This window comes from Mesoplodon bidens (assembly GCF_964165515.1).
Source record: "Mesoplodon bidens genome assembly, chromosome: 6".
Taxonomy (NCBI): Eukaryota; Metazoa; Chordata; class Mammalia; order Artiodactyla; family Ziphiidae; genus Mesoplodon; species Mesoplodon bidens.
Window position 1 is genome coordinate 108,557,825 of NC_138162.1, and position 15,594 is coordinate 108,573,418.

At 51.4% G+C, this 15,594-nt stretch overlaps 1 protein-coding gene across 2 annotated transcripts in view; it reads right to left on the minus strand.

Moving 5' to 3' along the window:
* SCARA5 (scavenger receptor class A member 5) overlaps positions 1-15,594 on the minus strand; it is a 119,154-nt gene that overhangs the window by 40,712 nt on the left and 62,848 nt on the right. For both annotated transcript variants that reach the window (XM_081238490.1, XM_081238491.1), the window contains exons 4-5: positions 11,367-12,041; positions 829-909 (exon numbers count right to left, since the gene is read on the minus strand). In XM_081238490.1, the coding sequence (XP_081094616.1) occupies positions 829-909; positions 11,367-12,041 (756 nt within the window). The remainder of the gene's footprint in view (positions 1-828; positions 910-11,366; positions 12,042-15,594) is intronic.

Consider the following 15,594-nt stretch of genomic DNA (forward strand, 5'->3'; position numbering starts at 1 on the left):
GGTTCTGCCTCCACCAGCCTCTTCTCCTGTTCTCAGCCTCCTTAGAGATTTAGGAAGGGGGTGGTTTGGAGGTATAATTCCTGACATAAATAAGCCGACACTTTTCCCCTGATAAACCTCCCCTCTTCTTACATCACTTAGAAGACTCTACACTCCCTTAGAAAAACGCTGCTCACAGCAGAGGCTCGGGAATGGACAGGCTGGGATGCAAAATGTGGTAAAGTAACAGAACGGGAACTCCTGAGACGAGGCATTTAAGACGAACAGACTCTTTCCAGAAGGCCTCAAAGTACCCTCCCCGCCAGCTACTGGACCCTCCGGGCTGTCACTAGTGCATGTAGCAGGGTGGAGAGGGCATGAGAGGGCAGGTATCTACTGACCGGGGCAGGTTCCGCAGGAGGCAGGGGGTCAGGTGCTGGGGACTCAGGAAACACTGAGGGGACACAGCATACTTGATGGGTTGCTCTGGATCAGGGGACACCCTCAATACCTTCCAGTGGCCCTGGTCACAGGGACCCTGACTGCTGGGGTGGGAAGTGGCTTCAAGGAGTTGTGAGCCTCGTGTGTTCCCTTTTCCTTCAGGTCCTGGTACTCTCTATGCAAAAGGATTTGCTCCATCCTATAGTTCTACCAATAACCTCTTAGTCTCTTAACAGAACAGGGCATCTGAAGCTTTAACAGAACAGGGCATCTGAAGCTGAGTTGACTGGGCACTGTCCCAGGAGCTCCATAACCGATACCAAAGGGAAAATAGAGGGTCAGGGATGGATAGCAGAGCCCCTTCCCTTCCTGGTACGTCCAGTTCCCTCCCAGGGGCCTCCCCATTACCTCGAAGTCCAGGTAATCCAGGGATTCCAGGCTTGCCTTCTCTCCCGTCATCCCCCTGATCGCCTTTGGGGCCCGGTGGTCCTGAAAGGGTTACAAACAGCACTAAGGTTAGAGGATGGCTTTCTGGAGTAGGTCACCTGCGGAGGAAACTCCCTCCTAAAACGAGGAAGGGTCAGCATTATGCTTTGGATGCACACAGGGCTCCATCTAGTCCAGCCGTGTGTGTGTGTGCGTGTGTGTGTGTGTGTTTGCACTGGGGAGGTAGGAATCAGGGAAAGCTTCCCGGAAGAAGTAATACCCAAAGTGAAATTGCAAGGAGGAACAGAAGGTGGCTAAGGAAAGAGAGGAGTGGGAGTGCGTTATGGACTGAATGTCTGTGGCTCCCCTAACCCAACACCAAATGCGTATGTTGAAGCCCTAACGTCCAATGTGCTGGTATCTGGAGACAGGGCCTTTCTGGGAGATGATTAGGTTTACATGAGGTCATGAGAGTGGGGCCCCCACGATGGGATTAGCGCCCTTATAAGAAGAGACCCCAGAGAGCACTCTCCCTCCCTCCCTTCCTCACGCTGGCACTGATGAGCATGCTTTCTCTGCCATAGGGGGGCACGGCAAGAAGACAGCCATCTGCAGCCAGGAAGAAGGCTCTCATCTGAACCCAACCCTGATCTCAGACTTCTAGCCTCCAGAACTGTGAGAAAGGAATGCTGTGTAAGCCACCCAGTCTGTGGTATTGTTATAACAGCCTTAACTAAGAGGAAAAGGGGAAAGTTCCAGGCGGAGGGAACAATCCCTGTAAGAGCTTAAAGATAAGAAGGAGATCTGTGAGACATGATGGGATTAGAAACTGGGGGTGGGGGTCCCACGATGGGATAAGAAGGGTGAGAAAGTGGAGGGTCCTGGAGGCCTGGTGTGTGTTGAATTTGACCCTGGGGGCACCAGGAGCCACAGAGGGGGCCTGAGAGAACAGTGTGGTCATATCTGCACACGAGGAAGACTGCTCAGGCTGCAGTGCTGGAAAGGGATTGGAACAGAGGGAAAGCAGAGGCAGGGAGGTCAAGGAGGAGGCTGCACCCCAGGTGAGAGGTGGGGGAGCCCTGTGTTAGGGAAGTAGCCGTGGGGAGGGATGTGAGCGGCTGTTAGGAAGTAGAAGAGACAGACCTTGGCTAAACTAGGTGAAGGCAGGGGAGGCGGCCAGGATCAGGTTCAGATCTCTGGCTTGAGCACCTGGATGGAAGAAGAGGTTTCTAATTGCTCCTTAGCGGGGCTTCCTTCCAGAGCGAGGGTCCAGCATCATGGCAGGGATTCTAGCTTGTGTGATCATATTCAGTCCCCCCATGCTGGGTGTTGAGACTACACAGCCAACTAGCGAGTGAGGGAGCCGTGGTTTCAACTCAGGTCTGCCTGGCCCTGCCCACCCTGCCTTGCTCCTCATGCAGACCTCCTGCCATTCCCAGAATGCACCCGAACCTTCCCGCACGGCAGCCTGCTGTTCCCAGACTGGCGAGCCAGGGGGGCCTTCCTTGCCAATCTCCTATGGCTACCTGCCCCCCAAGGATGCTCATGACCACCTTCTTGGCCAAACGTTCTCTGATCTATCTTTCCTGCTGCAAGTGGGCATGGTCTGTTTGAATGCACGTCTTTGGTGCCACTTGACGTTTATCTCACACTGCCTGGTCTTACAGTCACAGGAGTACGTGTTCTCTTTTTCCTAAGAAAATGGCCAGCTCCCTGAGACAAGACCACATCCTTGACATCCTCGTACTGGCTGTGAAGATCCAGACTCTAAATTGCCCTGCTCTGGCTGCTGGATGAGAGAAAAAAGAGGACCAAGGAAAATGCCCAAACTGTATTGCGTTGGGTGGAAGTGTGTCCCCTCCAAGTTCACGTCCACCTGGAACCTCAGAATCCGACTTTCTTTGAAAACAGCATCTTTGCAGATGTAATTAGTTAAGATGAGGTCAGACTGGAGTAGGGTGGGTCCTTACCCAATGACTGGCATCCTTATAAAAAGAGAACGCACAGACAGCTGGGCAGAAGGCCAGGTTACCATGGAGGCTGAGACTGGAGTGATGTGTCTACAGGCCAAGGAACGCCAAGGATGGCTGGCAACATCAGAAGTTAGAAAGAGGCCAAGAAGGATCCTCCCCTAGACCTTTTAGAGGGAGTAGGGCCCTGTGGACACCTTGATTTCAGACTTCTGGCCTCCAGAACTGTGAGAGAATACATTTCTGTTGTTTTAAGCCACTCAGCTTGTGGTGCTTTGTTATGGCAGCCCTAGGAAACCAAAACATGTATACTCGCAGCAGAGCAGTCATGTCTTGCACAATAAATATTTGATGAATGAACGAGTATATGAGATCAGAGGGTGTTAATACACACGAAACAGCCAGGTGGCCAAGATCAGGATGTACTGATACATTCCCAAAGTTGACACTGTCTGCAGACCCTAACCAAAGTTGACAGCTGTTTAAGAATTCAACAGCACGTGCACAGGGAAAAAAGTAATCAACAATTGAAAAATGCACACATCATTACACAATGACTTGTGAGTTACACAAATCATTTAAGGAGGACTGGGGTTTGTAGTCATCTTCCTCTTTTCTAGGAAGAAAAGCAAAGTAAGACTGGCCATGTTGACCTCGGTTTTTGGACCACAGGAACTGCTGGGAACACGCCTAAGATTATACAGCAAAGAAAGATAGAGTCCAGAAGCAAATGAGCTTTAACAGTGCCCATTCCAACAATCTCCTGGCCAGGTCAAAGCTGCAGCAAAGGGAGCTGAGAGTGGTTCCTGGATCTCTGTACGTCATGGGCTGCCACTGGGCTGTCACCCTCCCCCTCCCCCCAGTCCACTCCATCCCTTTTCACTCTTCTCTGCTCCCTTCAGGCCTCCCCGTGGGTAACCCAGCACTCCGGGAATCAAGCAGGTCAAGGATACCATGGACCATGCCCTCCATTTGTTTTATTCACTCTGATGTGGGTGTGACCCAACATATGGACCTTCCCGGGAGTAATTCTGGCAAAGAGAGGATGCTGTCCAGTGGCCTGACCCTGATGGTAAGGCATCAAGGTGGCAGAGATCACTTGGAAGGTGAGGTTTGAGGATGGATATGGAAGATCTTAGGTTCAGGTCCTGGTTCCATAAAATCTAAGTAAAAATCCCTTCCTCTGGTGTTTGTAGTGAGGAAGAAGCGAATTCAGTGACATCATGGATATAAACAGGCTTGGGAAGCTTTGAGTGGCAAGGCCATCCCTGACCATCTGTACCTCACTTTTCGTAATGCTTCCTCAGATCTATTTGGAGATGGTTATTCCAGGCTCTGAAATCACCCTTCCAATTCAGGGAGAGCCAGATCCAAAAAACATCCTACCCATGGAGAGTTCTTAAGACGTAATAACTAAGTGGTTAGTGAAGGCCTTTACTAGAGATTAACTGGGAAGAAGCTGGGGTAGACAGTTAAGGTGGGTGCTGATTTCCAAGCCTTAGTCATGTCCTCAGGTGGTACTGGCCCGGCCGACTCAGAAGAGCCTGGAATGTGGCCAGTCTGAGTCTCATGGGGCCATGCTGCCTGGAGCTCTGAGGATCAAGTGCTTCTTTAAACCAGTACTGCCCATGGGTGATGCACTCGTGGGATCTGACTTTTTGTCATTTTCTCAGGAATCCAGGTTAACAATCTGGAGCTTTCTGGGACTCCTCCCTTTCCTCTGCCCAGCCCCCTTCAAGGCTGTCCTCCAGGTGATTCCCATGTCATGTGTCTAACTCCTTCCTCACTGCCTCACTCATTGGGGTCCCCCCAGCCTCCCTCCTTGGCTCCAGCCTCTCTCTCCAGCCCACTGTTGCTGTCTGATTAATCTCATCAGAATCAAGTGAACTCAGAGCCCTTGGAGGCCCCTCACACCGTGATGGGCAGCCCCCTCTGTTGGGGACCCCCTGAAAAGCATTCCTAACCTGACCCCTTCTTCTGCAAACCCACAGGCTGATGCTTCTCGACACAAACTCTCTTCCACCTCAGCAAAAACGTTCTCCTCATGGCGTCCCCAAATACTAGCCAAATCTTTTCCTTTCTAAGAGGTCCATCACTCTCAGCCCTGAAGCTCATCTTCACACTCATCCCTCCCATCTCCAAGGGCACCAGGGCAGAACCCCCAGATCTCAGAACTGGAAGGACTCTCAGGCATCACCATGTACAAACTGCTCAGGGGAGCACCAGAGCCTGGTCAGGCCACCCCGTGCCCACACGCCAGCCACTGTCACTCCCCTTGGACTGTGGTCCCCAAGGAGGACAGGCCTATCCTGTCCTCCTGGCGATTGTAGTGAGGAAGAAGCGAATTCAGTGACATGGTGGATATAAACAGGCTTGGGAAGCTTTGAGTGGCAAGGCCATCCCTGACCATCTGTACCTCACTTTTCGTAATGCTTCCTCAGATCTATTTGGAGATGGTTATTCCAGGCTCTGAAATCACCCTTCCAATTCAGGGAGAGCCAGATCCAAAAAACATCCTACCCATGGAGAGATCTTAAGACATAACTAAGTGGTTAGTGAAGGCCTTTACTAGAGATTAACTGGGAAGAAGCTGGGGTAGACAGTTAAGATGGGGCTGGAGCCCCACTTTCTGTGGCCCTGGGCCTCACATAGCACCTGGCACACAGGAGAGATTTCAAGGAATGACTTCTGGGCAGTCGTGGAAGCTGTTATGGTGTCAGTGGTCCCAGTGGTCCCCAGATGAGCATTTTTAAAAATTTTTATTAAAGCATAGTTGATTTACAATGTTGTGTTAATTTCTTCTGTACAGCAAAGTGACTCACTCATATATATATATATATATATATATATATATATATATATATATATATACTCTTTTTCATATATGGCTTATCACAGGATATTGAATATAGTTCACTGTGCTCTACAGGAGGACCTTAATGTTTTTCCATCCTAAATATAATAGTTTGCCTCTGCTAATCCCAACCTCCATCCCTCCCACATCCCCCTCTTGGCAACCACAAGTGTGTTCTCTACAACTGTGAGTCTGGCTTTGTTTCACAGATATGTTGATTTGTATCATATTTCAGATTCCACATATAAGTGATATCTTATGGCATTTGTCTGACTTACTTCACTTAGTATGATCATCTCGAGGTCCATCCATGTTGCTGCATTGGCATTATTTCATCTTTTTGATGACTGAGTAATATTCGGATGAGCTTTTAAGCTTCTCAGCTTACGCTATCAGGTATCACCTTTTCTATCCCTGGAGCAGGCCAGGGCAGAGGTGGGCTGGGACAAGGAGAGCAGAGTCCACTTCTCCTCAACTGTGGAAACAGTCCAGAGCCCCTCCACTGGGCTTCCGGTCCTGGGTGCCAGCCCCTCTCTCCCGCCACCTCCCACAGGGGGCACTGGGAGTGAGAGGAGGTGGGGAGGGAACCTCCTGGCCCTGGGCCCGGGCCCCCCTCAGAGCCTGTCCACTGGTCTAGCCCACCCCCCATGCCGCCCCCAGCACAGCTCTGCCCTCGCTGGGCTGCCCTGAGCCGCTCCAGCTGGAAGCATCTCCAGCACAGAACAAAGGATTTGGGACTGAGCATTTGGGAGAAACACCAGGATTCTTCTGGGGACCAGCCAATGGGGAGGGAAAAGCAATCCGTTCTCCCTTCCCGGATCCTGGAACGAGAGACGGGGTGGGGGACTCATGTGTGCTGGAATCTAGACAGTGCCCTGCCAAGAACAAATGATCATGACAGCTGATGCCTCGGGCCCGAAGCCAGCAGAACGGTGACCAAGCTCGTAATGTAAACACCACTGCAGAACCACGCTAATCCTGGGGCGGCTGCCAGAGGTCGGGTCCCTGCTCCCATTGCCCTGATGTCACTGGGGCTCCGCATTGTCAGCGCTAGGACGTTTACTGTATCAAGAGCTCTCTCACTTCATTTCATGCATCCTCTCTGGGACCCTGAGCGTGTGCATGGGGCCGTGGCCCAGCGTGCAAAGCCAGTTTTCTTCTGAGCCTCAGGCAGAGGGCTGGTGGGCAAGGCTGGGGGCAACTGCTAATTTCCACAGCAGGCGCTCCATTCCCCTCCCAGCAGAGCCCCCTGCAGCCTGTCCCGGGGTTGGGGAGGGCGCCACCAGTCCATGCTTCCTAGCCCGTGGTGGGATAGAAACACCTCCGTTCACAGAGACGCCCACCACCTGCAGGGATGCACATCCCTGTGCACCAGAGACCAGGGCCCACCGTTCCAGCCTGGAACCCGAGACCCCATTCCCATTATGAACATTTGTTGAGTGGGACTCTCTACTCTACTAGATGGTGTTTTTTCTCGAAAAAACACAGATAAGTTTGCTTTGTCAATTTGCTTTCACGAATTGAGAGATGAATCTTCTAGCCCAGCCGAGGCACTGGCTGGGGATTTGATGTAGGCAAATCATTTCCCCTCTCTGAGCCTCAAGGGCCTCAAGTACAAAATGAGGGGAGTGGACTAGGTGATTTCAGAGCCCTATTGTCACTCTAACCTTCTGTGAATCTATAAACACCCATGTAGCGAATTGAGTCACCTGCATGTGGCTGGGGAGTCTTGCCTTCAGGCCTTTGCTCACACACTGCCCCCTCCTGGGATGCCTCCCCTCTCTGGTTAGCTTTCCCCCTCCTGGGATGCCGCGCCTGTCTGATCATCTAAGTTCTCTGCTTCTTTCAGAGCCACAGAGAGATTTCAACAGACTTGCTAAATGCTGAAAATCCAAAGCAGAAAACAGAAAGCCCCACTGTGAATGTACACAAAAGACGAACCCAGAGACAAAACTCATAGAAAACTGTGTAACAAAGTGAGAGAATGAAACCGTTTGGGGTCAAGCTCAAGAATAACATAAACAAGCTCATATTTGAAAAATATACATAGTGGGGTATTTGTGGATTCTGAGCCAGGAAAGGGCAAAGGGCATGTGTGTGTGTGTGTGTGTGTGTGTGTGTTTAAAGACTAAGGGAGGAACTGAACAAAACTAGTAAAGAAAGGCCCCTCAGACAGCAGTGTAAAAATGCAGGAAAGCTTATCTGGTGAAACATCCCTTATCTAAAAGCCACGGTAGAGTTTTGTGCTGTTGAAGTTGAATGGTAATTACATTCAGATATACCAAACAGAACTCTCTTTAATCATACCAGTTGGGTCCCTAACCACCATGAGAGAGGGAGGTGGTAAGGGGAAACACCAGCCACAGTGGTGGTCCTGGGAGATATAGGGGCCGAATGGTGTTCACCTCTGAAGAGCCAGCAACCCATCAATAACGCCAAGCTGGAAGACTGGAAGGCAGGTCTGGGCAGAACTGAGATGAAACTTCAGTTCAAAGGAACCAAGTGTGAAACTTAGTTTCAGAACCAAAGAAAGACTGCTTAGAGGATTCCACCAGAAGAACCATGGCAAATGCATGACCCAGAGCCGCTTCAGCCCGAGCCAAGGAGAGGGACTCAGAAATTAAAGAATCAGGATGTGAAATGTTCGCTGAGGCCAAAGAGGCTGCACCAGCAGGAAGCCTGGTGATGTCTGTTGACCGGAAGAAGAAGGAAGGAGGAGCACGTGGTAGGGCCTACCCCCCAAATACGGGAATAGACCCGAGGGACCATGCTCCCTTCTCACTTCATGGCTGCTAGCTGGTCTCTCTCCACCTCAGAAAGCACCACGGTCAGTGAAAAAACATGGTTTCTGAGCCAGAAAGACCCACTTTAAATCTTGGCTTTGTCACTTGCCAACTGTATCAGAAACACTGGGAAAGTTATTCGAGTTTCTCAGCTATAACATGGGTTCAGTAATACCTTTTTTGCAGGATGTGAGGATTAGCACTCTTTAATGTCTACTTAGAGAATAAATGTCGACAAAATGTCTGGCTCGTGGTAGGTTATGATTCGGTGTCGCTGCTATTATTGAGTACTGAACAGACTGGGGAGGTCAAGGAAATGAAAAGATGGGAAAAGCTAAGACCCCAGGGGTGCGGATTTGGAAGAAGACATGCTACCGCCTGCTCTCCTTTGATTTCTGAGACATGAAACCAAAGGGACCCAGGACAAGAAAACTGATCCTCTGATGGCACGGGTTCAAAAGATGTAACAGCTGTTCCACAAACATTCCTCGAGTTCCAGTCACATGTATCACACTGTTAGGTGCTGGGGGACACAGCTGAGGGTGACTGGCTGTGACAGATTGAGCACTGGCGTCGAGCTGAAAGTCGTGGGCTGGCGACTGAATGGCACATTTACAATGGGTGAATCCGACGGCATGTAAATTACACCTTATTAAAGCTGTTGAATACAAAAGCCCTGGGTTGGATCATTTCTAACTGTGTGTCCTGGAGTAAGCCTGGTATTTTCTCCTGCAGCTTCAGTTGCTTTTCTGCAGGAATCCTACCCGCTCTCCATAGCGAAACCTGCCTTCAACCAAGCTCATAGCTGGTGATGGGGACCCACTTTAAAACAAAATAATGTTCTATTATTATTAACTGGATCTGGAAAGTTCCATGCAAATATAAGTCTCCATCATGACTACCTTCTGCTCTGATAAATACAGAATCCCAGAGAAGGGAGACTTCGGTGAGCTACAGAGGCCAGCGGGCTCCTGGAGGAGGTGGGTTTGACTGAGATGGGAAGGATCAGTGGGATTTGGATCACGAGGAGGAAGAAGGGGGGTTTGCAGTGGAAGGAACCGCTGGAGTAAAGCTAAGGCAGTGGGAAAGGTGGGCTGTGTCTCTGGGGCAGGGACAAGACGTGTCCCACTGGACTGGATGCTTCACATAGGGCAGGGGATGCAAGATGGCTGTCTGTGGACCATGTATGACCCACAGATGTGTTGTATTTGGCCCACAGAGTTAAATAATTAAAAGTTTCTAGAACATTCCATGTTTCCAGTTTCTCTGGAACAAATGGGAAGACCTTATCAATGCCAGGCCAAAATGGGCTGGACCTGCCATAGCCCCTACTACTCCCCTGACACCAAAGTCATTTTAGGCATTGACATTGCTCGACTGGCCCCTGCAGACAGTTCTGTTTGTAACCCCTGGTACAGGGGACCAGTTAGAGGAGAAGGCAGGAAAGACAGGCTGGGGCCAGGGATGTGATGGAAGGCACATCAGCTCTGGGATCAGAAGAGCTAGGGTTCAAGTCCTGGCCCCATCACCTCCTAGCCTGCAACTGTGGGCAGCTTCCTGAATCTCAGCACATTCATGGCTGTTTTCAAAAGACACCCTGTGAGATACACTTGGCACGGTACCTGACATAGTTGTTGTTCAAAATGGTATTCTCATTGTCCACTGTCAGCCTGAGGAGTTTTTGGTGAACCCCGCAGACCTGGGTTCTGAGCAGGGGGTCATGCAGGAAGAGTACATTTCTCGAACACTCTGACAGTGACATGCAGGGCAGACAGCAGCAGGAAGGAATGGGGGAGAGGGGAGCGGGGGAGTGGTCAGTCAGGGGTGCAAGAGAGGAAGGTTGGCTGTAAAGGTGCTGATGTTTGTGGACCCCAAGCGAGAGTACGAATGGAGGCCCGTGCATTTTTGCCATTATACTCAAGAGTGATAAATGAAGCCAACACATTGTTAAAGAAAATAAAACATGTTCTTCTACCTGGATAAATATAGCTTTATAACAGCCTGGAAGGCCAGGTTCAAATTTGGAATTTTCCAACTTTTTGTAGCTCCACCATGTATACGGTCAGGCCGCCCAAGATGGCTGTTCTCTTGTTCTCTGAACATCCCCTGCCCAGCGAGTGTCTGCTTCACCTACACCCTAATCACGTGACTCATCCTCCTACATACTTGCCTCCGCCCCAGCTAATGACTGTTCTTATCAAAGGGGCCTTGAGGGGCGTGACCCTCTGCTGGTTTCCCTGGTAACCAATGAGCCCACCTGACATCAATTCCCAACTGGCAATCTCCCCCCCCACCCCTCCCCAGAGAGAAGACTGCCGCCTTGTCCTGCCCGCCCATCCGACGCACACGGTGGGGTGTAACTCCAGGACCTTGCTTCAGACGTGTAAACTCCCCAATCCATTAAACCACTGAGGTCTCTGTTGCTGACTCCAGGCTCTTTCTTCTGTCTTAAAGCTGGGCAAGTGCAGGCCTCGTAGGCCTGCCGGGCACAGCCCAACAGCATGGAACACCATATGCAAGGACCAGGACACTGGGGGAGCGCCTCCCTGTCTGGCCTGAGCCCCAGCTTTCCTCCCCAGCCCCAGACTCTTGGAGGCTCCGGCTGGCACATCCAAGCTCTGACCACCCAGGTCCACAGGAGCCATCTTGGCCATTCTCATGCCTAGGGATGCAGACAGAGTGCACTGTCTGGGGCGGGGGGCAGCAGAGAGGAGGTTTATCCTGTGCGGGCCTGGAAATGGGCACAGTCCATTTGGGCAGAACACTCCAGGGTCCTGGAGGGCAAGACTTCATGAAAGGGGAGCGGGTTCGGGGAGGGAGGGGGACTCCCGGACCCTGGGGAGGCAGGTGCGGGAAGAAGGCCTGAGCAGAAGGGCCCAAGCAGCCCCCGGGGTCCCGGGCGGTCGGAGGTACCTTTGGCCAGGGAGATGTTGCGCAGCGCGATGGAGTGCTCCCAGTCCTTGAGGCGCAGGTCCTCGGTGACGCTGTTGAGCACGGCCAGCTCCTGCTTGAGCTGCAGCTCCAGGCTCCGGTGCACGAGGCGCATGCGGCGCGCGTCCTCGCTGGCGTTGCTCACCAGCACCTGCAGGTCCCGCAGCCGCGTGCCCTGCAGGGCCACGTCGTAGGACAGGCTGAGGTTGAGGCCGCGCAGGGCGCCGCCCACGTCGGCCAGCTCGTCGCCCAGGGCGCCCACCCGGCGCGCCAGCCCGTCCAGCAGGCCGGCGTGGCGCCGCAGCAGGAGCTGGCTGCGGTTGCTCTCCACCTGCAGCTGGTAGAGTTCCAGCTGCGCCGCGTCGCTCTGCTGGGCCGTGCGGTCGCGCAGCAGGGCCACCGCCTGCTCGCTCTGCGTCGCCTGCGCCTGGAGTCCCCACAGCGCGCCCTCCAGCCGCTGCACCGCGCCCGCCAGCGCCAGCAGCGAGTCCGACTGGTTCTGCAGCGCGTCCTGCGCCTTCCACACCTGCTCGCTCAGCTCGGCCTGCAGCGGAGCCTGCAACAGCCGCAGCTGCAAGTCCCGGAAGCTCTCGTTGAGCCGGTTCACGTTCCGAGTCAGCGCCTTCAGGTCGTCCGGGGAGCTCCGGGGCCTGGACACTGCGGAGGAGGAGGAGGGGTGGGGGTGGGGGGAGAGATGAGGCGGCTGCGGAGGCCCCCGGGGCCCAAGAGGCAGGCCCGGACAGAGCCCGACAGGCCGGAGGTGCTCAATAAACGACAGATGAAGGGAAATCAGAGGTGGCCATGGCTGAGCGCCTCAATACATCCCCGGCACTGTGCTCAGCCAGTGGTCCCCAAACGTGTCTGCCCGTGAGAATCACCTGCCCAGGCATCCCACCTGTCGAAATTGTGATTGGATGGGTCTGGGAGGTGACCCGGGCTTTGGAATTTTAAAAAGAGCCCGAGATAATTCTAAGGTGCGGATGAGTTTGGGAACCGGGGACTCATTATGGATGAGGTTGATCCATAAGACATTGTCTTTTTTTTTTTTTTTTTTTTTTTTTGTGGTACGCGGGCCTCTCACTGCTGTGGCCTCTCCCGTTGCGGAGCACAGGCTCCGGACGCGCAGGCTCAGTGACCATGGCTCACGGGCCCAGCCGCTCCGCGGCATGTGGGATCTTCCCAGACCGGGGCACGAACCCCTGTCCCCGGGATCGGCAGGCGGACTCTCAACCACTGCGCCACCAGGGAAGCCCCGACATTGTCTTTTTTATATTTTGGAAATGATCAGACATCAGCGGTTCCACGTGGCTCATCCTACAGTATTGTGTGTCATCCTCTCCACTTTAGGAGGGAGGTACCCTTATTTATCCCCTTTTAGGGCAAGAGCTGTTCAAGTTGCCCCAGGCAGAAGAGCAAGTAAGAGGTGGAGCCAGGATTCCAACCCAGAGGGCTTGCTTGCTCCGGAACCCAGATGCTTCCCTACAAGTCTGCTAGGGGACCGCCTGAAGGGACCGCGGCAGCAGCAGACTCAGCCAGGCTCTGGGCAACACTGGTAATTCCCACTCCTGAATTCAGGGTCCCATTCCCTCTGGGTGGGTGGAGATGCTTTAACATCCGTACCCTCCCTTCTCCGCCTCTGACTTCTAGATCTCCTACTTCCCTCCTCAGGCAAACAACCCATCTCAGTGATCTCCCACCCTTTCCTCTTGGCGAGGTTTCCTTTTCTTGGTTATAAGAAAAGCTATTTCACAATACGAAGGGGAGGGGTGTGGTGTGCATCTTAATCATTCTAAGCTAGCATCTGGTGTCTCCTGGAAGCTCAGGGACTGCACTCAGGTACGCTACAAACCCTGGCGCATCCTGGGAGGTCTAGGGATACTTGTTTGTTTGCTATTCACTATGCACAGCTGCCTCCCGCCCTGCTCTGCAAACCAGAGAAATGGAAACTACTAGTGGGGGGTGGGGGGCAGGGCAGGAGATGGGGGCAAACAAGGCACAGAGGGAGTTGTGCCTTGGAAATCTTGGAATGGAGCGAGCCGTGGAATTTGGTACACAGCTTGTTCAAGCGATGAGAAGATTTGGAAAGGGAAGGTAGTTTGGGAGGGTGCTGGGGCTGATGCTTCCAGAAGTGCACAGCATTGATGGTGGCCACCCTGCAGGAGATAAGTCATTTCAGATTAGATTCAGAGGCTCACAGTGCTAGCTGGGCATTGGAACCCCACTTCAAATTCTCCCTCGGGACTTCCCTGGTGGTCCAGTGCTCCCACTGCAGGGGGCAAGGGTTCGATTCCTGGTCGGAGAACTAAGATCCCACATGCCGCGTGGCATGGCCAACCCCCCCCCCCGAAAACCAAACAACAGCAACAACAACAACAAAACAAATTCTCCCTCACTCAGCCCTTTAATCTCCAAGAAAAGCATATGCCCAGCCTCTGCATATACCCATCTCTCCACCTTCAGTTAGTCCTAACTGTTCAAATGTTCTACATTCCGTCCAGACTTGAAAGTTGCCTCCCTGTAATTTCTATCCACTGGTCCTGCCCTCTAAGATCACATAAAGCAAGTGAATTTTTTTTTTCCCACAAGACAGCTCTTCAGCATGTCAGACAGTTATCACATCCCTGCTACGTAACAATGTTTCTGGTTTAAATCTGTAGTTCCTTCATCTGCTATCTCACAACAAGCTTCTAAGCCTCCATGAATCCTGGCTAACCTCTTTTGCACATACTCAGTGTGTCAACATCCCCTTACAGGGTGCGGCTTGATCTAAATTTGGTTTTTCCATGGTGTGGAAAGACTGGGCAAAGTATGCTAGAAGGATCGTCAACTTCATTCTGGGCATAAGACCCTCTAATACGGCCCAAATTGGGTTTTTCAGACTTTCATCACAGAATTTAGGTCTATGCAGTCATCTGTAAAAAGTTTCCCCAATTTACAGATAAAAAGACTGAGTCCGGGAGAGTATTCGTGATCTGCCTAATGGCATGCTTCCTGACTCCTGGTCCAGTGGTGCCCTCCATTCCTGCGCTACTCTGGAAAATTAGCCAAAGCGTTGTCAATACAAGTAAAGGTTCTGGGGAAATGAATCCATGAACCCGTCACAGCCCAAGTAACCACAGGAATTGTCTACCTAAGAAATCATTGCAGTCCAGGATTAGATCATGTGTTTGTCCACAATATTCGACCCAGATTGCTTGACAAGTATTAGAGACAGGGCAGTTGGAAAACAGAAAGCCCAATATTTTAGTGGCAGTCTCTGTTCTTGATGCTCCAAAGTTCAAAGAGATACCGCAGCTTATGAGAAGTAGTAAAACACTGTGGGTTTTGTTCATTCTGGTTTTAAAATTGGCATTGTGAGTGACTAAGAGTAACAGTGCAACTACTTGATTTAAGACTCCATTAGCTCAGGCCGGCCAGAGGCAATGCCACGAAGGAGGCAATTTCCCTTAAACTCGCTCTCCACCAGCTCCCACCAGCCCCTCCTTCTCTCTTCAGGTGGTCCCCATGCCCAACTGGTGCCCTGTGCTCTTGAAGGCTCCTGGCCTTGCCCATCAGCCCCCTCCTTTCAGAACCTGCCAGCTTTAAGACCCCTTCTCTCTGTCCAGAAAACTGGACTGAAACTTGCCCATATGGTAAAAGCTGACAATCAGCTACCCCCTCCAGGAGGGTTCATTTGGGTCTTTGATTATTGTTTATTGCACAACCAATATTAACATAAATTGAAATAAAAGAAAAAATTCTTCCACCATCCCACAATCTCCAACAAAGCCCACTGGTTTTCCTTCCATTTTCTTCTTCTAGTTCCATCCATGTGCATACCCAATCTTTACAATTTGATTTCTGGGTTTTTTAAATTTGTGAATGATTATTTTACAAATATTCTCTCATCTGTCATTTATAATTATACTTTTGATGGCTGCCTAAGAGTCTGTCAGGGAGATGTCTTGTAATTTACCCATTCTCAATCATGGAAAATAAACACAGAAATGTCCCTCCTTCTTTTGGAATTTTTCCTACCAGTAAATTCCCAGAAGTTGGATTAGTAGAGCCAGAGTTATAGACATTTTTATGACTCTTAAAAATTCCAACCCAATCACAAAAGAAAAAAAAAAGAATAAAAAAATTCCAGCCAAATCGCATCCCCCAAAGTTATACCTATTTATAGGTATATTATAGATTTTTAAATGTGCCAGTTTCAGTGAAACCTCAG